The sequence below is a fragment of the Indicator indicator genome, chromosome 23 (genome assembly GCF_027791375.1).
Source record: "Indicator indicator isolate 239-I01 chromosome 23, UM_Iind_1.1, whole genome shotgun sequence".
NCBI lineage: Eukaryota > Metazoa > Chordata > Aves > Piciformes > Indicatoridae > Indicator > Indicator indicator.
In genome coordinates, this window is record NC_072032.1 from 7375591 (window position 1) to 7397820 (window position 22230).

General features: G+C 44.5%; 1 protein-coding gene across 1 annotated transcript in view; it reads right to left on the reverse strand.

Annotated features, from left to right (window-relative positions):
* The window catches only part of NSD2 (nuclear receptor binding SET domain protein 2), a 58236-nt gene extending 38243 nt beyond the window's left edge, over positions 1-19993 (reverse strand). Inside the window, exons 1-4 of the mRNA XM_054391503.1 lie at positions 19397-19993; positions 9107-9272; positions 6262-6428; positions 4168-4659 (exon numbers count right to left, since the gene is read on the reverse strand). Coding sequence (XP_054247478.1) covers positions 4168-4659; positions 6262-6428; positions 9107-9272; positions 19397-19993 — 1422 coding nt within the window. The remainder of the gene's footprint in view (positions 1-4167; positions 4660-6261; positions 6429-9106; positions 9273-19396) is intronic.
* Between the last annotated feature and the right edge of the window lie 2237 nt (positions 19994-22230).

Here is a 22230-nt window from a genome sequence, read left to right on the forward strand (position 1 = left end):
AGCTCCTAATTTTCCTACTTTTATTTAAGGAAAACCACATTTGATCTTTGTGAAAGAGATCTTGAGCAATATCTTGAGGCCTTGAGCAACCTGGTCTAGTGGAAAGTGCCCCTGCCCATGGCAAGGTGGTTGGAACTAGATGATCTCTAAGGTCCCCTCCAACCTCAACCATTCTATGAATCTCCACGGAAAATGCCCCGCAGTATTCTCCAAAATCAATTCCCAGGATACCTACTGGAAATAATGTCTCAGGTGTCTGGATGGGCATGAAAATCAAGCACTTCTCTCAGGCCCTTATTCTAACTATGCTATGGAACACATGGAAGACGTTTTCTTGGATCTGGGAATTAACATCCCTGTAGGTGTGGAAAACATGGCAATCCGACCAGGCACATCCTGGCTCACCCAAGCTAAGCATACTTCCATCACTCTTACTTGTCTTGATGTTCACCAGCTCCCTACACATATGGCAATCCTCCGCTGCACACCCTGCTAGTGAATGTCTTTCTTAAATTTACTTCAAAACAGATGCCAAGCCCACATCAATGAATCAATATCAGCAGAGCTGCCTGCCACTCACTTTTACCTCGAGTCAGACACCCCCTTCCAGTGATTCCTCTGGTTAGACTCCCCAGAGGAAGCCCAGAACAATTCCAGTAGTACATAACAGATCTTTACTCCTCTGGTAACAGCACAAAACACTTAATGCATCGCTAGACCACCAAAGTGCTCCGAGCTTTCAACATCTCCCTCAGGGAAGCTCGGCTCTTAAATCATTAGAAACATTTGCCAGCAGTTCATCCACTCTTCCAGCAGCCATCATTCATTTACAAAACTCCCAGCTATTCCTCACTCTCCTATCCCCCCCTAAAACCAGCACAAAAAGTAGTGACTAAGTAAAGCAAACTGACAGATGACTCCTGCTGTACAAAGTCAGACTCCACACAAGGCACAGCAGAAACAGCTCTTCTAGAGCAGTTTGTGATTATTAGAGGCTCCTGAGAGGAGTCTTCAGTCATTCCTTGCCATTCACTTCCATCCCTTCCTAAGTCTGGGGGGTCAGAGAGCCTTTTCTGGGACTGTAGTTTGCCTTTCCTCTAAGTAACAGCAAATATTACAGTGGCCACACACTAAACTCTCAGATGCCACCAAGCAGCTCAAAACCAGGTCTGGCTTTCAGATGGTGTTACCACTCCTAAAGCATCAAAACACTTCCAACAGCAACAAAACAAACTCCTGGATGGAAAGCAAACCGTGCAAATCGAAGCAAATAAACCAAACAGAAGGTGAAACTCCAAATCCTACTTTGAGTTCAGTGTCCATCTTCCACCAAAGGCAGAAACCTGCCACTTGCAAAGCACCATGACAGGCTATTAGTGTTAAATGAACTCATGCCACTCAGGCTCAGGACAAGAAGGATGGACATATAAAACAGTTATCTCCCCACTCTGCCAGTTAACTTCAAAGCAAGAGAAAAGACAAGCCAGGTTTTGCTGCCCTGATCAGTTTGAGGGACTGTTATCTGCAGTTCCCTGGTACCTGCAGGTTTCAAAACCTTGCTCTGTTCTCTCCACAGAAGTGCTTCCGTCCTTATGGGAATGGATCACACCATCAGGTAGATCTGGGTTTTTAGGAGTGATCTTATGACAAGGTCCCCAGGCAGAAACGGCAGGACGTTCTCTTGCTTCCTTCTATTTAAACTCTGTAATATTTGCCCCTACCATCAGTGAGATCTTCAAGATTTGCAGCTTCCCAAAATGACACCAAAGACAAAGCAACTCCTCAGTGGTCAATACTGCCATAACCTTTGTATTTTCCATCTCTTAATTTAAGAGCTGTAGTATAACCACAGTAGGAAGTGAAGCTTGGTAACTAGCACAGAAAATGAAAACACAATACCAGAGACTCAGCATCTCTCTTGTGTGGGAAAATGTTAGGCTACGAGTCCACAAGCCCAGACATACTCATCTCATTTCTTCCACAGAAATAATTTCACCTTGCTCAGTATTGCACAAGACAAAGGCTGGGGACTGATCTGTTGGAGAGCAGCTCTGGGGAAAAGGACCTGGGGATCCTGGTGGATAAAGGAATGACCATAAGCCAGCAATGTGCCCTTGTGGCCAAGAAGGCCAATGGCATCCTGGGGTGTATCAGAAGGGCTGTGCCTAGAATACCCATCAGAGAGGTTCTCTTCCCCCTCTGCTCTGCCCTGGTGAGGCTGCATCTGGAATCCTGTGTCCAGTTCTGGGCCCCTCAGTTCAAGAAGGAACTCAGGGAACTGCTTGAAAGAGTCCAGCACAAAGCCACAAAGATGCTGAAGGCAGTGGAACATCTCCCTGCTGAAGAAAGGCTGAGGGAGCTGGGGCTCTGCAGCTTGGAGCAGAGGAGCCTGAGGGGTGACCTCATTCATGTTTACAGAGATGTGCAGGGCAGTGTTGGGAGGATGGAGCCAGGCTCTGCTCGAGGATGTCCAATGACAGGACAAGGGGCAATGGGTGCAAGCTGGAGCAAAGGAGGTTCCATGGGAACATAAGGAAAAACTTTCAGCGTGGGAGTGCTGGAGCCCTGGAGCAGGCTGCCCAGAGAGGTTGTGGAGTCTCCTTCTCTGGAGACGTTCAAAAGCCACCTGGATGTGTTGCTGTGTGACCTGCCCTAGGTGACCCTGCTCTGGCAGGGGAATTGGACTGAATGATCTTTCAAGGTCCTTTCCAACCCCTACTATTCTGTGATTTTTGCTGCCTAGGTTAAAGGCCAAGGAAACTCCCTGCTGCAATTATCCAAGAGAGAAGATCACTTGTAGAAAAACTGGAAATAGATCTCTGGTCTCTCAAACGTGAGACAAATGATTTACCCATACAACATTTCATAATAAATGTATCAACATCTATATTCAATAGCCTGGCTACAAACCTCTTTCATTTCTGGAGCCAGCAGACTGACCTGGCAGTGCTCTTCTCAGTTTAACCAAAGCCATTAAGAGGTCCAAGTAACACTGTGTTTATTTTCAGTCTCGTTATTAGCCTAAGCTCTAAAATGATCCTAAATTGAACCACAACTAATCGAATTCCATACAACAGAATCTGCTTTTCAAGTCTTTTATACAAAGTTCTTGTCTATTCCTGTTTTCTAACACAAACATCATCTAATCATATCAACCATTCAGTAGCTAAAGAGTGCGGTGAAGTCACCACTAACTTCTTTGTTCCTTCTGCATTATGGTACAACTCCAAGCAAATATGACACCTAGTGCTTCTTTGAGTGCATGGAACTGGACTGCAGGTGGAACAGGAGATTGAAAGGAAGCAAAATGATGGTAATGATTTTAAAGTAATGAGCTAGAAGAGCAGTATTGCTTTTATATTCTAAGAGAAGCGTTGATACTAAGGTATTTATTTATTCTACCTTGTATTGGAGTTTATTCCTCTCAAGAGGACCTAACTTCTGTCCCAACACATTGCACACTGACAGCAATTTTAACAAGCTTGAGTAACTAGCTGCTTTTGAAACTCCTCTTTTACTCCAAGTAGGTAAATCACCAGAGAAAGGTTTGGGCTAGAAGGGACCTTCAAGATCATCCAGTTCCAACTCCCCCTGCCATGGGCAGGGACACTTTCTACTAGCCCAGGCTGCTTGAGACCCCATTCAACCTAGCCTTGAACACCTCCAGGGCAGGGGGCATGCACAACCTCCCTAGGCAACCTATTCAAGTGTCTCAGGTTGTTTTTGAGGAGCTCAAAGTCAAGTGAACACACCAAAGGAACCGAGACACATCTTGAGACTGAACAAACTAACTATAAGCAGATTTGCCATCAACAGCATAACTTTGTTCTATTTGTCTGATTACGGGTGTGCCTATCTACTATATTTTAGGTACATTAAATAAATATTATACCTAACACAAAGATACTAAACACGACTTTTGCTTAAAGTACAATGGCATTACTAAGAATTGCAATGGCTTTATCACCATCTTGTTTATATTTTTCATCTATGTTCCCTTCATTCTCTGTTCCTGCCTAGACTAACATTTGATGCAAGCACACTTACTCAAGCCCAGAGTATTACTGATTCTCCAGTGACACCTAGTTTTTGTCAAGTCAAGAAGTTTCTTGAGGTACAGACATGAGAAGAGGACATCAACAACACTTAGAGCTGAAAGAGACTAACCTCATCTCTGTGCTTCTGACAAAAGACCAAGAACTGAGATACTGTGTCGCCCTTTCTGCTTCGTGGAGTAGACGCTGCAGTTTTCTTTCTACTGAGAGGGGAGCCTATCCCTCTTTTGGATTCTGCCTGTTCAGATGACTTTTGAGGAGTAGCATTCTTAGTCCCCAACTGACTGCTCTCTCGTGTATCATCAGTAGCAGACAATTTTGATGTCCTTCTCCTCCTCTTGGTAGGAATGCCAGACTCCTTCATTGACTTCAGCTCTCGAGCGCTTTCCTCGTTGGAGAACGATGCCTCATCCATCTCCTCCAGTGGTTCCACAGCAATGCCAACCTCCTTGGCCACCCGAGGGTTGAGGCGAGGTCTGTCCCTAACATAGATGAAGGTGTACTTGGCCTTCCGTTCTTCCACTGTCATGCTCACTGCTTCACTTGCTTGTTTAACACCCATCTCCCACTGCGGCCGCAGCTTCCCTGAAACAGGCTTTAACATCTGCAAGAGAAAGGCCCAGAAGGGGTGAGAAACAGGGCCACTTGGGACTTCAAAATGCCACAAACCTCACAAAACATTCCCAAGGCACTCAGTGTCACAGATAACTGGAACTCAGACATTCAAGTGGAACTGTATTTGGGAGTGGTTTTGCATTTGTTGGTGCTGGTGTGGCAGTGGTTTTGTATTTGGGAGTGGTTTTGCATTTGTTGGTGCTGGTGTGGCAGTGGTTTTGTATTTGGGAGTGGTTTTGCATTTGTTGGTGCTGGTGTGGCAGTGGTTTTGTATTTGGGAGTGGTTTTGCATTTGTTGGTGCTGGTGTGGCAGTGGTTTTGTATTTGGGAGTGGTTTTGCATTTGTTGGTGCTGGTGTGGCAGTGGTTTTGTATTTGGGAGTGGTTTTGCATTTGTTGGTGCTGGTGTGGCAGTGGTTTTGTATTTGGGAGTGGTTTTGCATTTGTTGGTGCTGGTGTGGCAGTGGTTTTGTATTTGGGAGTGATTTTGCATTTGATGGTGCTGGTGTGGCAGTGGTTTTGTATTTGGGAGTGGTTTTGCATTTGTTGCTGCTGGTGTGGCAGTGGTTTTGTATTTGGGAGTGGTTTTGCATTTGATGGTGCTGATGTGGCAGTGGTTTTGTATTTGGGAGTGGTTTTGCATTTGTTGGTGCTGATGTGGCAGTGGTTTTGTATTTGGGAGTGGTTTTGCATTTGATGGTGCTGATGTGGCAGTGGTTTTGTATTTGGGAGTGGTTTTGCATTTGATGGTGCTGGTGTGGCAGTGGTTTTGTATTTGGGAGTGGTTTTGCATTTGTTGCTGCTGGTGTGGCAGTGGTTTTGTATTTGGGAGTGGTTTTGCATTTGATGGTGCTGATGTGGCAGTGGTTTTGTATTTGGGAGTGATTTCGCATTTGATGGTGCTGATGTGGCAGTGGTTTTGTATTTGGGAGTGGTTTTGCATTTGATGGTGCTGGTGTGGCAGTGGTTTTGTATTTGGGAGTGATTTTGCATTTGATGGTGCTGATGTGGCAGTGGTTTTGTATTTGGGAGTGGTTTTGCATTTGATGGTGCTGATGTGGCAGTGGTTTTGTATTTGGGAGTGATTTTGCATTTGATGGTGCTGATGTGGCAGTGGTTTTGTATTTGGGAGTGGTTTTGCATTTGTTGGTGCTGGTGTGGCAGTGGTTTTGTATTTGGGAGTGATTTTGCATTTGATGGTGCTGATGTGGCAGTGGTTTTGTATTTGGGAGTGGTTTTGCATTTGATGGTGCTGATTGAGTAGTGATATAGTATTTGGGAGTGATTTTGGTTTGATGGCGATGATGTGGCAGTGGTTTTTTTATTTGGCAGTGATCTTGTATTTGGTAGTGATTTTGTGTGTGATGGTGCTGACACCATGCATGAATCAATGACAAAGCAGAAGAGTACTGATTTTTAGTAACAGTGGTAAAATCATCACATTCTTGGCATCTGCAAGCGAAATGTAAGACTAAAAGGCTCTGTAAACCAAGCTGTTTGTAAAGCTTTCTAGTAGAACTCTTCCCATCTGTACATCTCTGTAACAGTAAAAGCAAAAGCTGCAAATCTTGTCTGACTTGGCAGACTCTTACCTTTATTTTTTCTGCTTTAGTGAGGGCTTGCCTTGCACTTTCCTGGCATAATTGTTCAAATTGGTCTTTTTCTTTGAAGGGCACAAGGCTCTTCTCAAATATCCAGGCTCGCTCTGGGGCATCTCCAAAAAACTGAACGTGATATTGACGGAAGTTCTTTTTCTGTCCTGAAAATTCAAACATAAATGTATTTAAGATACAACTCAGCTTATTCTCTGCACTGTCAGACTTGAAGTCTTTTGTGAGCTGCTTTAGTTTTCATGACAAAAGCACAACATAACTGGTTAACCTTTCAGAACCCCACTTAACCAGCCTGAAAGTCTCTGAGCTGTAGTAGGTGAGGCCTGACACAAAAGCATGATGGTTTAGTTCTGAACAAGGATGTGTTTTGCTAAATTAAGTGAAGGTTACAATAATGTCTGTGCTTCCCATGTGTAATACCTTACATATGAAGGCCTGGATGTTCCTAAAAATACCAGGTTTAGAAAAGGTTGCCAAACTTGGGTAGCCTGTGCACTCAGCCTCACCTCTGATCCTCCTAACTTTGTCTATTCATATTGTTGAACAGAAACACTTCAGCAGTCACAGCTTTAGAGACTCATAGACTTGTTTTGGTTGGAAAAGACCTTTGAGGATCATTGAGTCCAACCATTCTCTAACCAAGGCTGGTGCTAAACTATAGCCCTCAGCACCACATCTCTGCCTCTTTTCAACAACTCCAGGGCTGGGGATTCAACCACCTCCCTGGGCAGCTTGTTCTGGTTTTTAAGAACCCTTTCAGGGAAGAAGTTTATTCTAATCCTAGGATGGCTTAGGTTGAAAGGGACCTCAGAAATCATCTACTCCAACCTCCCTGTCATGGGCAGGGGTATCTCTCAGCTAGCTTCTGCTGCTCAAGGCCTCATCTAACCCAGCCTTGAACAGCCCCAGGGAGGAGGTAAACAACCTCCTTGGGAAACCTGTTCAAGTCTCACCACCCTCATACTGAAGAACTTTTTCCTAAGATCCAGTCTAACCCTGCTCTCCCTCAGCTTCAAATCATTCCACCTTGTCCTGCCTCTAGACACCCTTATGAAACGTCCCTCTCCAGCCTTTCTGTAGGGTTCCTTCAGGAAGGCAGCTCTAAAGTCCCCCCAGAGTCTTCTCTTCTCTAGGCTGAATAACCCTAATGTCCAATCTAATGTCCAACCTAAACCTGCTCTGGTGCAACTTGAGGCCATTTCCTCTCATCCTTGGGAAAAGAGACCAAGGACGTTCAGGAGCAAATTGTCTTGCACAGTAATTATTTTGTCCTTGCTGCTTATCTAGGCAACACTGAGCTTTGAGGACTTTGTCTGTCAAAGATGAAATAAAGGCTATTTTTGTTATTTTACCAGGATGTCCTAGCTGCAGACAGACAGCACAGACTGCATTTACAACCACCTGTAAAGATCTACCTCAGAGCAGCCCACAGCCCAGCTCCAAGCAGGCACAGACACTTCATTACTTTTACAATATCATGCTGGAGAGCTGTAACTGCCTAATTAAGGAGTCTAAATAACAGTGCCTGCCACTACAATCATTGAACCTCCTTGTGAATCTTCATAGATCCTGTGGGCTGAATGGCTATCAATGCTCCTGGATAAAATAATGGAATTAATTAGGGGTTGTTTTAGACAAACCCAGGAGTTTTGGTTCATGGAATGGTGGAACCACTTGTTATTGAAGGTGTGGGAGAGCGTACTGGGGACCCACCACCATTATTTGTCTTTTTCTCTATGCTAGCATCCCTGGTTGACCACAGACAGTAGATTGAATGAGTTGGAGCTTTAGTCTGACTTAGCACAGGCCTTCTTACATGAAATTGTACACCCCACAAGTTGAAATTTTCAAACTTTTCTCAAGCTTAACCAGCTGGAATGATGAAATCAAGGATTAGTATCCAGAAACTCAGATTATTTATAAACACTGTTGATCTTAATCCTAGAAATGAGAAATACAGAGCCCTAGCTGAGTGTTTCTACAACTCTCAGATAAAGAACTTTTCTGTTTGGAACAGGAAACTTTTGATAGGGCCCCAATAGTAAATGGTAGGTGGAATATAATATAAAGCCTGCCAGTCACCGGAACAAGTTGCCCAGGAAAGCTGTAAATTCTCCAGCCCTGAAAACATGAAATATTTGACTGGTCAAGGCCCTGGACAACCTGGTCTTATTTGGAGCCCATATGACTTGTAGAGGTCCTTTCCAACCTACATTACTTTATCATTCTACAACCAGCACAGATAAACCTCAACAATTTCAGGTATCAGAGCAGAGTACAAAGCTGCAAATGAGATTAAGAAATTGTGGAGACTTTGCTTAAAAATCTAATTAACACTTGGTGGTCCCTGCGGTTAAAATCAGCTCATGCTGTCTGCATATAACAGCACTGACTCTGTGAACCCCAGCAAGTTTAGCTGTCTGAATTATGGGTTGCTTTCAGTAAAACATCATCCCCAGGAGTATTTCATTTCTATTAGCTTTCAATAAGTTTTTTAGCCCATATCACTTGTCTAAGTATCTCCAGAAAAACAATAGAAAAGACCATCAGATAATTTTGTTTTAGTAAGACTCCACACAGTTTCAGAGATCTCAATTTTGATATCTTCCAGAGACTGCTCAGAGTTAAAAAGATACTGTGGAAGTGTTCTGTTTGCTACATGCTCAAGAGGAGGGTTTATGTGGTTTTAATTTTCCTCTTGACAACAAGGAGCTGATTGAGTTGCTGATACAACTGAGGAGATAAACTGAAGAACAGAGGTTTCCCAACATAACAGTCATATGTACCTGAGGAAATCTGCATGGTTGCAGCACCACTGACATACCTTTTAGTTTAGTATAGGAATGGAGAACAGGATCAGCAGAAACCATACAGGGCCACCATGGAAAACCAGACACTTTTGACCACACGAGATCTCCTATGTTATACTTCAACAGATGGACTTTGTCTTCTTTGACTGTGCTTTGAGTTGGATCTCTCTTAGCAGGAACCTTAAAGAGATAACAAAAAAGGGGAAAAAAACCCCAAAGAGCTATCACCATGTTTCTTCAGATATGCACTGGGATTACTAAAGAGCACACAAAAATAAACAGTTTGTATTCTGTTGAAACATTCTCGTTAGATGTAAATCCACAGAGTGCTTGCTAACACAAGGAGGGAAATCAGAAATAGTTGACCAGAATAAACTGCTTAACAAGCAATAATTATATTTCATGTGCAGTAAAAGCTTTAAAGTCATCATTTTGAACATCAGGAAGGTTTGCTTTGATTTAAACCACTGGAACTACGGAAGAGCCAACCTCCCTCTGTACTGAATATAATTCGACAAGTTAAACACTGGACACAGAAATGTGTTCCTAGATTTAAGATGAAACACCCCCCTCAAACTAGACCAGACTGAAACAGGGCCTTCATGTTTGAGTAGGAACTACAGAAATAACCACTTAATGCCCCAAACTCTACAGCTTTCAGCTGTCTTGTTTCACACTGAGGATTCGTGTCATGAGCCCTTCCCCAACCCTTCTGCAAATATTTTTCTCTTCCAGTTCTAGCAGTAAGAGTTTGTGAGTTTCAAGAAGCATAGAATGGTTTGGACTAGAAAAGATTTCCAAGATAAGTCTGACAATTCTCTAACCCTACCAAGGCTGGTGCTAAACCATGTTCCTCAGCACCACATCTCTGCCTCCTGAAACACCTCCAGGGACAGGGATTCAACTGGACTGCACTGCAATAGGCAGCCACACTACAAACACAGACGGCTGGAGATCCACTTAGACTCCAGAACAAAACAAAACCTTACAAAGAAATGAAAACAAAATAATCCAGGTCCCTAAACAAACTAAATGCCATTAAAAGAAATTCTTGACAGTGAGGGTGGTGAGACACTGGAACAGGTTGCTCAGGGAGGTTGTGGATGCCCCTTCCCTGGAGGTGTTCAAGGCCAGGCTGGATGAGGCCTCAAGCAATCCGGTCTAGCAGGTGTCCCTGCCCATGGAAGGGGGTTAGAACTGAATGATCTTGAAGGTCCCTTCCAAACTAAACCATACAATGAAATTCTATGAAGATGTGTCTGGAATCATACTTGGAGCACGCAAACTCAGGCACTCAACCATGTCTCTTCACTGTGAAGATAGCAACACTTGCTGACCACAACCACAGATACTTCAGCTCCTGCTATCTACTTGTGCTGGGTTTCATCCAGCACTACTCCTGTTTTCTGTCACAGACTTGTGTAATAAAAATAAAAGTGAAAATGTTTTGTCTCCTCTGGCATCTCCAGCAGGAAAGAGAACGAACTAGGGAAGTGGTTGCAAAACAAACTCCATTCCTTTCAGAGGTTCAGGAGAGGTACTAGGTTTGTCTGCAGAGAAAAGGGAGCAACAGAAGAATTATTTTTGTAACATTGTTTAGTCACTTGAATTCACCAAGAATTCAAGACACTATAAACAAGCAAACAAACTATGTCTAAAGACAATTCCAGTGTATCTTCCTTGAAAACACAGCATCACAATTTTGCTCCTAGAGATGCTCTCCCTTCCTGGAAAATTCAACAATTTCATTTGACAAAAGACAAATCAACACATGGTCTTCAGACAAAGACCTTTAAGATCATCCAGTCCAAACATTCTCTAACTGGTGCTAAACCATGGCCCTCAGCACCATATTTCTGCCTCTTTGAATCTCCTTCAGGCATGGAGATTCAGCCACCCTCCTGGGCAGCCTGTTCCAGTCTTTGAGAATCCTTTCAGGGAAGAATTTTCTTCTAGTGTCAGTCTAAACCTGCCCTGGTGCAACTTGAGGCCATTTCCTCTTGTCCTATCACTTGCTAACAGGAAGAAGAGACCCAACCCAGCTCCAAGCTCCTTTCAGGGAGCTGCAGAGAGCCAGAAGTTATCCCTCAGCCTCCTTGCCCCCAGACTAAACAACCCCCAGCTCACTTAAAACCAGATATAACCTCAAATTTGTGTTTCTGGTTACATTTAAATTTTTTTTTTTGGCTCCCTCATTAGCAAGACTTCAGTGGAGGAGAATATTTTTTAAGATGCTTTTACATTTTCAAACAAATCTGCCCAAACCCACAACCTTCCTTTACACAAACACTAGATGAGCAAGTAGTTCAGAAATAAACTTCACGCAGTATTGTAGTAAAGTAGGACACAATCTTTTTCCAGCTTGAAGAGTTGAAGAGAAACAGATCCGATCATTAACAGATAGATCCAGTAAGATGCAAGTCCTGGAACACTTCCCAGCTCTCCATCTTACTTGAAAATGTGAAGAGGAGTTTCTTTCAGCTGCTCTATTGAATTTCTGCATTTACATTTAGATGACCTCATAAACTCTGAGTTACTGGTTTGCTATTGAAAGGTTCCACACTCCAGAAGCTTAAATGAGATAAGGCTCGATCAGAAAGAATGAAACCTGCTTTGATATTGAGTATTAGAAAAAGATTTCCACGCATATCCAACTTCTCTAACCTTCATCCACCCCCATAAAACCTTTGATGCAGTATCTAAATATGTGTAGAAGGTACAGAAGTCTGGAATACCCTAACTGTAGAGCCCTGGGGAGGTTTGGCATGGGAAGCAGCTATTTCAGAGTCATTCCCACATGAATTTCAGGTAGGATAACAGAATGAAAGCTAAATCAGAAGGACACACTTCTAGTCTACTGCCCATATTGCATGTGCAGATGATACCAAGCTGAGTGGTGTGGTTGATAAGTCTGAAGGACATGATGGGTGCCATCCAGAGGGGCCTGGATGGGCTGGGGACATGGGCGGAGGAGAATCTCATGAGGTTCAGTAAGACAAAGTGAAAGGTCCTGCACCTAGCTCAGGGCAACTCTCCATATCAATCCAGGCTGGGGGAATGATGAGATTGAGAGCATCCCTGCAGAAAAGGATTTGGGGGTGCTGGTGGATGAGAAGCTGGACATGAGCCAACATTGGGCACATAGCCTAAAAGGCCAGTGGCAGCTTGGGCTGCATCAAAAGCAGCATAGCCAGCAGATGGAGAGGTGATTCTGCCCCTCTGCTCTGTTGAGACCTCACCTGGAGTGCTGTGTCCAGCTATAGAACCCTCAATACAGGAAAGACATGGAGCTGCTGGAGTGGGGTCCAGATGATGGCCTCTTTATTTATAATAGGAAGATAATGTACCATAGTGATAGACAAAGATAAAATTACTGTGAGCAAAGAGCTCTCTTGGAGGTCCTGAAGTTAACGTGCCCTGAATGAAACCCCCTCCAGAACGAGGGAACTGGTAAAGGAGGCTGATAGCACTGTTCCAATACAGATCAAAACATTTTGCTTTTGCTACTTTGCCTGAGGGTTACACTAAAGCTTCCTTCTTTCCTGACAAAAGGGGGCACTAGGGGCCAGAAATGACATCTGGGACAGATCACTGATTTCCCAAAAATCTGCCTGTAAATGAGTCCAAGTAACATAACCCTGAACTGCAGCTCTTACTCAGCTACGCATGGCAGACAGACATTATCTGGGGTTAAGGAGAACACTGAGCAGAGCAGCAGCAAAGCTTCACAGTACCTTGCACAGAACAGCAGTGAAAATGAACAAATTCCTTGCCACACCAATCAGTACTGGCCAACAGAATGTAAAAAGGAGATGCTGAGATGACAGTATCAATCATAAGACTAACAGAGTAGGAACAGAACCACAGAATCATTTTGGTTGGAAAAGTCCCTTAAGATCATCCAATCCGACCACTCTAACTCTACCAAGGTTGGTGCTAAACCATGGCCCTCAGCACCACATCTAAAGTCTTAAAGAATAAATCTGGTCGACTTAAAATCCCAACTAAACCCCAAAGCATCCTTAACCTCTCAACTATGTAACAGCACAATCTGTTGTTGAGAGAAAGGGAAGTTAGTTCTTCCAGAAGATGGCCTGCTCACCATCACTTCGTATGATCTGGCATGTCCCCTAGTGTCCAAAATTAAATGAAAAACAAACAAACAAATCAAACAAAACCAGAAAACAACCCAAAAAGTCCCCATGAGGGTGGTGAGGCACTGAAACAGAGAAGTTTCTCTCCACTGCCCAGAGAAGCTGTGGAGGCTCCAAGCCTGGCAGTGTTGAAATTTAGTCAGGCTGGATGGGGCCTTGAGCAACCTGGTGTCCCTGCTCATAGCAGAGGGGCTACAACTAGATGGTCTTGAAGATCTCTTCCAATCCAAACTGTTCCAGGATTCTATGAATGGCTTCTGTATGTGGAACACCACACAGGACTCTTCAAGCTGAAATCAAAACCTGAGCAGGTTTGTGAAAAGTCTATCAAACTATCAGTGGCAGATGTTTGTTCATGATCCCTGCATTTTAGGATTATGTGAATCAAGTGAAACAAGAAGGTGGGAAACTGGAAAGGAAAAAGAGCTGCTCTGCTGCATTCATGGCATTAAGAGCTGACACTGACTCCAAAAGAAACTGAATTCCAGGAATTTAGCCATCTACAGTTATTAAACACAAAGTCATCAGCTCTAGAAACCTGTGAGTCACAAACTGATGGGGGCTGAAATGTTCTCAAAGCAAGCATCACTCCATGGTTTGCCATGTCTCTGCTCTCCATTAGGTAACCTCAGCCCCAGGCTGAGGTGCTTAATTAAAAGGGTCCTTGATCCAGCTTGGTAGAATTGTTCTCACCAGGCATTTTTGTCAGCATTTCAACACACTTGATTTGGATTCTCCCACTAGTGTGTTTATGAAGAGAGGGGGGGGGGGGAAAAGTATTTACACATTCCATTTAAAAGTGCTTAATTGAGCCCCTTCTCCATCCAAGAACAAGAAGCCTGCTATGGAGAGCACTGCACAAATACCTCAGCTTTCTGTAATTAATTTAGTAGCCACTCTGAGAATACTCAGAGCTTCCTCAAGTGCCCCCAAAACCAAGCTGCTCTTGAGGCTGTCTACACTTTGTGGTGCTTCTCAACCTACAAGGAGTTCTTTCAGATCCTTTTGCAATGAGGCGTTAAGAACAAACAATTTAAGGTTCCAGGTTCACAACTCCAGCTGCTCCTTGGAAACTGCTGAGCACAAATGAGTTTCCAAGGTGCTGCTAAACAGAATCCTTTACTAATGGCTCAGGCAGAACAGTAGCTCAGAAACCCTTCCAAAAAGCATAACAAGATATTTGTCTTCTTCCTGAAGGGATCACCCAGAAGAGGTTTTCAGGGTTACTCCTACTCCTTTGGGATTCTGGTGACATCACTCACAGTCTGTTATCATTTGCCTGTCAAGGATCTGATACATCAAGGGCAGCCAATTAACAAAGTTCATTTCACTCTACAGATCCTGATTCCCATGACAGCTCAGCATTTTATGACCAAGAATTCATGGAATTCCAGAACGGTTTGGGTTGGAAGGGAATTTAGAGATCATTTAGTTCCAACCCCCTGCCATAGGCAGGGACACCTCTCACTAGATCAGGCTGCCCAAGGCCTCATCCAGCCTGGCCTTGGTCCTCCAGGAGGGGGCATCCACAACCTCCCTGAGCAATTCCTAATAACTGATGATGAAAAACAATCAAGCACATCCTCCTTCTGAAAAACGCACATTTATTTGACTCTGTTTTTAACTTTTTGCTTCTTTTGAAACTAAACCAAGTCACCTGAGGATCTGGCTGTAACAGGAAAATCAAACATTTGTTCAGCACAGCTCTCCAATCTTACACAGGCAAGTTCTTAATTTCTGCTCATTTCTACCAATTAGATGCAAGCATCAAAGCAACATCCCCACCCTCAGTGGTCCCCATATTCCTGTATTTTGTTAGCACAGAAGCATAAAAAGCAGATGATCCTCAGACTGCTTCTGTTCCACCCTTAGTGGATGTCGAAATAATTGCCATTGACTGGGACAGGCACTCCAACATTCTGCAGGTATCAGAGTGGAGCTGGCCAGAAGAGTTTTCCTCTGTGAAGATGAAATAATATAAACATGTAAGGACTGGTGGAACTTCTCCAAGAACTTACAACTGGCCCTGTGTAGCTGCTGTGAAGTCATAGAATCATTTTGGTTGGAAAAGACCTCCAAGATCATTGAGGCCAACCATCAGCCTAACACCACCATGGCCATTAAACCATGCCCTGAAGTGCCATGTCCACGTTTCTTGAACACCTCCTGGGACAGTGACTCCACTACCACTCCATTACAGGCTGCACCAAGCAGAGAGTCACAACTTGCCAAGTTTCTGCTGTCATACTGAAAGAAGGCTACAACAAAACTGGAGAGGAACCTATGTGGAGGGCACAGCTTTTGGATCACCTACACCTTAGCTGCAATCCCTAGAGCAAGCAGAGCAGTGTGTGGACTTTCAGGTTTGTCCCAGACATAGCATTGTTGCGTTTCTGAGCTACTGCACCCATGCTGGGGAATCATGCCAGGAAACCATGCCAAAGGGCAAAGTGCCACTTGCAGGCCAAACCCAGCTTACACAGAACAAGCTAAAGTGTGCCAGTGTCACAGACTGAGCTGGTCTTGGGGTTAGAGAGCACAGCCCTCCTTTGGGACCACCAGCATAAGAGTTGCAGATATGTGTGCTTATTTCCCATTCAGAAACTCTGGGTTGCTCTAGAGATCAGAGTTGGATTGCTTCACATCAGTAGCTGAGGTAAACCTCTGCCATCCTCCTCCAGACAGGATTGTCGCCTTTCTAAAAAAAGCTCCAGGTGAGAAAACTCTAGGAAAGACCTCAAAGAACAGGCTGCCCAGGAAGTTATGGATGCACTTTCCCCGGAAGCCGTGTTGGATGGGGCCTTGAGCAACCTGGGCTAGTGGAAAGTGTCCCTGCCCATGGCAGGGGGGTTGGAGCTGGATGATCTTGAAGGTCCCTTCCAACCCAAACCATTCTAGGATTCTCAGAGTCCTAACTGGAAGCTGGAAGTGACAAAAGCAGCAAATCAAAAACCAGCCACCACAGAATCTAGTGCTAAAGCCACCAGTCCACTGCCCCTCCCATGAGCTGCACTATCAAGTGCCCATGGGTTTGGCATGGACTCAAACATTGACATGTGATACCTACCACCAATTGCAGAGCACACTGGGAGGTGGTGTCACACCACTATCAGCGTAGTGCCTTGGCAGGTAAGTTGCTAACCCTGGCCTTATCAGAAGAGGCCTACATTGTAAAGTCAAGTCCTCAGGTGGAGAGATACCAGGGGTGGGGGAAGAAGGGTGAAAGGCAGGACAGGAGGGAGGAAACAGCCACAGCTTGTGCCACTTCCATTCCTTTACCTTGGGAAAGTGAAAGCAGCACAACTGCTTCTTGGAGGCCTGAGCAAGGTGGTGGTTATCAACAGAATTACAACTCATAGCTGGCAGACCATAGTCATTCCAAACTAAAAGGTGTCTTGCACATCATAGAATCATAGAAGAAAAGATAGAAAAGCCCTTTAAGTGCATCCAGTCCAACCATTCTCTAACTTTACCAAGGTTGGTGCTAATCCGTGGCACTCAGCACCACATTTTTGCCTCTTTGAAACACCTCCAGAGATGGGGATTCAACCACCTCCCCGGGCAGCCTGTTCCAGCCTTTGAGAACCTTTCCAGGGAAGAAGTTTCTTCTCATGTCCAACCTAATCCCGTGAACAATCCCAGTTCCCTCAGGTGCTCCTCACCAGACCTGTTCTCCAGACCGTTCACCAGCTCCACTGCCCTTCTCTGGACCCACTCGAGCACCTCAATGCTTTTCTTGGGGTGAGGGGCCCAAAACTGAACCCAGTGCTCAAGGTGTAGCCTGACCAGTGCTGAGTACAGGGAGGCAATCACCTTTCTAGTCCTGCTGGCCACACTCTGGCTACAGATAAGGATTAAAACAGCCTTCTCTGACTTTAACAAAACATTCCCAAACAAGAGGACAAGCCAGCAACTGAGCACTGGAACATTTGTTAAACGATCTGCCTCTCACCTCAGCAAGATAGCAATCTGCTGTGTCCATCAAGCAGAGATATAATTACCTTACACAAAAAGCAGCATTTGAACCATGGCAATTTTTGCTCAATCAAAAGAGAAAGAGCCTGGACAAAAAGAAACCAGCCCAGAAATAAAACCAGACAAACAGGTTCTACACTTACTTGTAACCTACAATAAAGAGATTACCAAGTGCAAAATTAATCAGATTTTACTCCAAGTCTGTTTCTCTAACTTGCACTTCGCAGCCACAATCAGCTACAGAAAACCACAGTGTGATGCATCAACATTAAGGCTTTGGATGTTGGTGATAAAATAACAGCCAGAGCAGGGGTGTGAAACCAAAGAACACTGACACATGCTGGATACCCACTCCCTGGAGGTATTCAAGAACAGGATATGAGGCCTTGAGCAATCTGTAATAGTGTAAGGCATCCCTGCCTATGGCAGGGGGTTGGAACTAGATAATCTTCAAGGTCCCTTCCAACCCAAACCATTCTATGAATCTTTGACATCAAGACACCACAGCCGTGACCAGAGAACACATGTATAGTGTCCATGTGGACAAACAGTTGAAAAACCTCCTTCAGCATGTTCCCTACTGCTACATTTTTCTTTCTTGATCTGAAACGTGCAGAGTCGCAAACCCTTCCTGAAAGACAGACTCACAGAATGTTAGGGGCTGGAAGAGACCTCTAGAGATCGAGTCCAATGCCCCTGCCAGAGCAGGATCACCCAGGGCAGGTCAGACAGGAACACGTCCAGGTGGGTTTTGAGAGTCTCCAGAGAAGGAGACAACCTCTCTGGGAAGCCTGTTCCAGGGCTCCAGCACCCTTCCAGTTTCTCCTCAAGTTGAGGTGGAACCTCCTGTGTTCTAGCCTGTAGCCATTGTTCCTTGTCCTATCACTGGGAACCACTGACAGGAGCCTGGCACCTTCATCTTGACACCCACCCCTCAGTTATTTATAGACATTGATAAGATCCCCTCTCAGCCCTCTCTTCTGAAGACTGAACAGCCCCAGTTCTCTCGATCCCAGGCATTTACAGTCAAGGAGTTAGATCATAAAACATTATCTTGTGACCTTCAAACACTTTTCCTTTTGCCCTTTGTGCTTTAAAGTGCACTAGGCAAGAAAAAATAAGTCAGAAGCATGACCCTGCTTCAAGTGCTCTGGAAAGACAAGGGTTAGGATATTGCAAAGCCTGAGATCAAGCAGGTGGTTGATCTGCTCTGTGATTCTAACACCATTTCAGGTTTAAGGTTTGCAAAACCAGCACCTGTTCATTACCCAAAGCCCTCATTAACGCTTACCATTGCTCTACAGCATTAAACTTTGAGAAACACAGAGCATCCCTGTGACCTAAGCTTCTTCCTCCAAGACAAAATGATTGCAAACCACATTCCTTTAGATGGAGACTAGCAACACCAACTAAATAAAGGGGGAAAAGGCCTCCCAGAAGTGTTCTTATTTACAGCTTGGGAAAGCAAAACAAAAAAATAAAAGTGAGATTTCCATTTCTGCCCATGTTTAAAAGAAGCAAAAAGCATGACCGTAAGACTTAACAACATTTAACAAAATTATCTAGCTATTTTCAATGAATACAACTCCCTAGGTTATAGCAAGGAAATGCAACTCTTTCCAGATGAAAAATAAGGGTAGGGACAACATTCCAGCTCCCAGAATCTGAAGGTGAAAAGCCTTGCTTATCAGCCAACTGACAGCTGTGTCCATTTTTCTTTAATTCAGAACCAGGACTATAGAAGTAGTTTGTTTTTCTCCTGAAATATCTGGTTCTTACAGGAAGCCAGAATATCTCGTGCTCCAACAGTTAAAGGTCACCTCTAAATTCAGAAGTCTCCTTGCTCCCTTGCCCAGGTGCACACCACTAGGTCTTGGCTTCCTGTCTGGAAGAAGTTTCTGTTTCATACCTCCCATACTACCACATGCCCTGATTTGCTCTCAAGATTTATTTCACTTGTATGGAAACAGGATTCAGGGGGTATTCCCAGCCCAGGCAAGGAACAAGGACAGAACTAGAGCGCATCTGTCCCCTACTGAGACAAGGGAGTGTGTCTGACCTGTCTGTGGCAATCATTAACTGAAACACCCAAAATGAAGGTTAGCACATGAACAAATGAGATCTCAGCACAAACTACAAAGCTAAGAGAAGGAGAAATGTAAAACAAGGTACTACCTTCTTTTCAGTGGGGCTTGAAGTCTTTGATACTAAGGCTGCTTCAACCAGACCCTGCTCAAGTAAGGAGTCATATTTTATGCTTCTTTTTCTGCTTCTCCTCTCCTTGTGTGCTGGCTTTTGTTCATTTTCCTCGGACTGAGACACATCAGCACCATTGTCTCCACAAATAGAAGATTCAAAGAGAGGCTTTCCATTCATGTAGGTTTTGGTGATCTTCAGCTTGATTTCTGGAGAGCCATTTTTGATAGGAGTCGTGTTGGGTGGTGTCCCAACTCCCTTTATTTCCTGGGGTTCGAAGCGCAGCTTGGCATCTTGGGCCCCGGACTCGCCATTGAACACACGAGAGGTGAGATCTTTCAACTTGTCAGCTGGAATAAATGGAAGACCCTCATGGCCATTGTATTTTTGCATGACCCCATCTTGTAGGGTGGCAGAAAGTTGTGCTTTGCCCAAATAGACAGAACACTCCCGATTCACTTCACAATTCTGAGTCTTCCCATTGGCATTGCCAAGGATCTCCGGCACCTGCTTCATTTTGATGTAGTTGATTTTACGAGTTAAGAGTTGAGAACTTCTTTTGATGCTAAAGTCCATTCAGCCCAGATGTTTCCAGTCTTACACTGCTGTTTTAAGACAAAAAGGTAGAGAACAGTTTTAATAACACAGAAAGCTACTGAGAATTCAGACAGATGCCTCCCTTGATGCAACACTCAGTGCGCTTCACACCAGTTTTACTCTAAAGTGCTGCTTACAAAACTTCATAACCAAAACACTTCAACATCTCTTAATATTCATTTTAAAAGGTCAAGAAAAATAGCTTGCTGAACCTTCAGCTCTCTTAGAGCAAAAGCAAGGAGCAAAATTCCAGCTTTCATTTCAGCAATCCGTTAACAACCCACAGCAGGAGGCATACCCACACTAGCTACTCACAGGTATTGCACTGTTTAAGACAGGTCAGAGTCAGGTGGAAGAAACTATCATTAATAACAACCTCACACAGAGATGATTTCTAAGAGGTTGTGCCAGAGTCAAACCCCCACAGGCTGTGTTGCTGTAGCACCTACACCATGGACAGCAGCACCACCAGCTTCTCTCTCTGGCTCTACTAACAGGCCCCGACCTTCCATCACTGCAGGAGTAAATGGGAATAGAGAGGGAGCTCCTGCTGTCGTCAGCACTTGTGTTGTGCTTTCTCCCTGTAGTCTGCCCTGAGGTGAACAGGGCACTGCTGTATTTATTTTATTTTTGGGCATAAGATCTCCTCAGTCACGACAGATATAGGGTATGTGGCTAAGAAGACCAATTGTATCTTCAGGTGCATTAAGAAGATTGTGTCCAGCAGGTCAAGCGAGGTCCTCCTCTCCCTCTACTCTGCCCTAGTGAGGCCATAGCTGGATTCCTGGGTCCAGTCCTGGGCTCCCCAGTTCAAGAGATAGGGAACTACTGGACAGAGTCCAACACAGAGCAATGAAGATGCTGAGGGGCCTGGGGCATCTCTTTGAGGAGGAAAGGCTGAGAGACCTGGGGCTGTTAAGCCTGGAAAAGACCAGCATGAGAGGGGATCTTCTCAGTGCTCAGCAAGAGCTAAGAGATGGGGGCAAGAGGATGGGGCCAGACTCTTGTCAGTGGTGCCCAAATGACAGGACAAGGGGCAATAGGTGCCAACTGGACCCCAGGAGGTTCCATGTAAACACAAGGAAAAAATTCTTCACTTTGAGGGTGTGTGCAGAGAAGCTGTGAAGTCTCCTCTCTGGAGAGATTCCAAATCCACCTGGACATTGTGATTCTGAGCAACCAGCTGTGGGTGTCCCTGGACTAGGGTCAGACCGGATGATCTCCAGAGGTCCTTTCCATTCCCCACCACACTGGGATTCTGTGATCATCTAACACTCATTTTCCCACAGAAATTTGAAGGCACACAGCTAAAATTGCACCATCATCTGCCCTGGACAGGTTTTGTGAAGGTTCTACAAAGGTAACCCTCCCTATCTCTACATTTAACTATCACAGCAAATAAGCAAATGACAGAAGGACTCCTCTATGCTGCTAGAGCAGGCAAGATGATTGTTTTCATTTTTAGAATTCATAAGCAAAGACTTCCTGTTACCAGATCCAGTGTAGACATGATATAGAGAAATCCACCACCATAGATATTGTGAAAGCTCAGGACAGAAATCATCATATCCATGCTTTAGGTAACCAACTTCAGATATGATTAAGTCCAAGAACTGTCATCTTGAATCAGAAATTCATCAAATCTAGTCTCATATACTTCCCAAGAAAGTGCATTGAAAACCATGATGAATAACTATTGAATTGCCAGTTGCTATGGAAGAAATCTCTTCTGAATCTCACCACCTTGTTTATTAATGCCCACAGCTTACAACTGGTGTATTTGCCACCTCTAAATCAGGAATAGAAATGTACAAATGCTGCTAACTGAGCATTCTGCCAGCTGGGCAAAGATTCTTAAGGGTGTCAAGCTTCAATTCAAAGCAACTGGCAAGCACAAAAATGCAGGGAGAAAAAAATATAAATTTTAAAATCCTAACTCAGTCACTGAATGGCAAATGCTCTCAGCCCCCCAAGGTACTGCTCTAAGGTACCTACAAGATTAAAGGGAAGTATTAGGAAGGAATTCTTTACAGTGAGAGTGGTGAGACACTGGAACAGGTTGCCCAAGGAGGTTGTGGATGCCCCCTCTGGGGAGCTGTTCAACAACAGATTGGATGAGGCCTTGAGCAGCCTGGTCTACTGGAAGGTGTCCCTGCCCGTGGCAGCGGGGTTGAAAGTAGATGATCTTCAAGGTCCCTTCCAATCCAAACCATTCT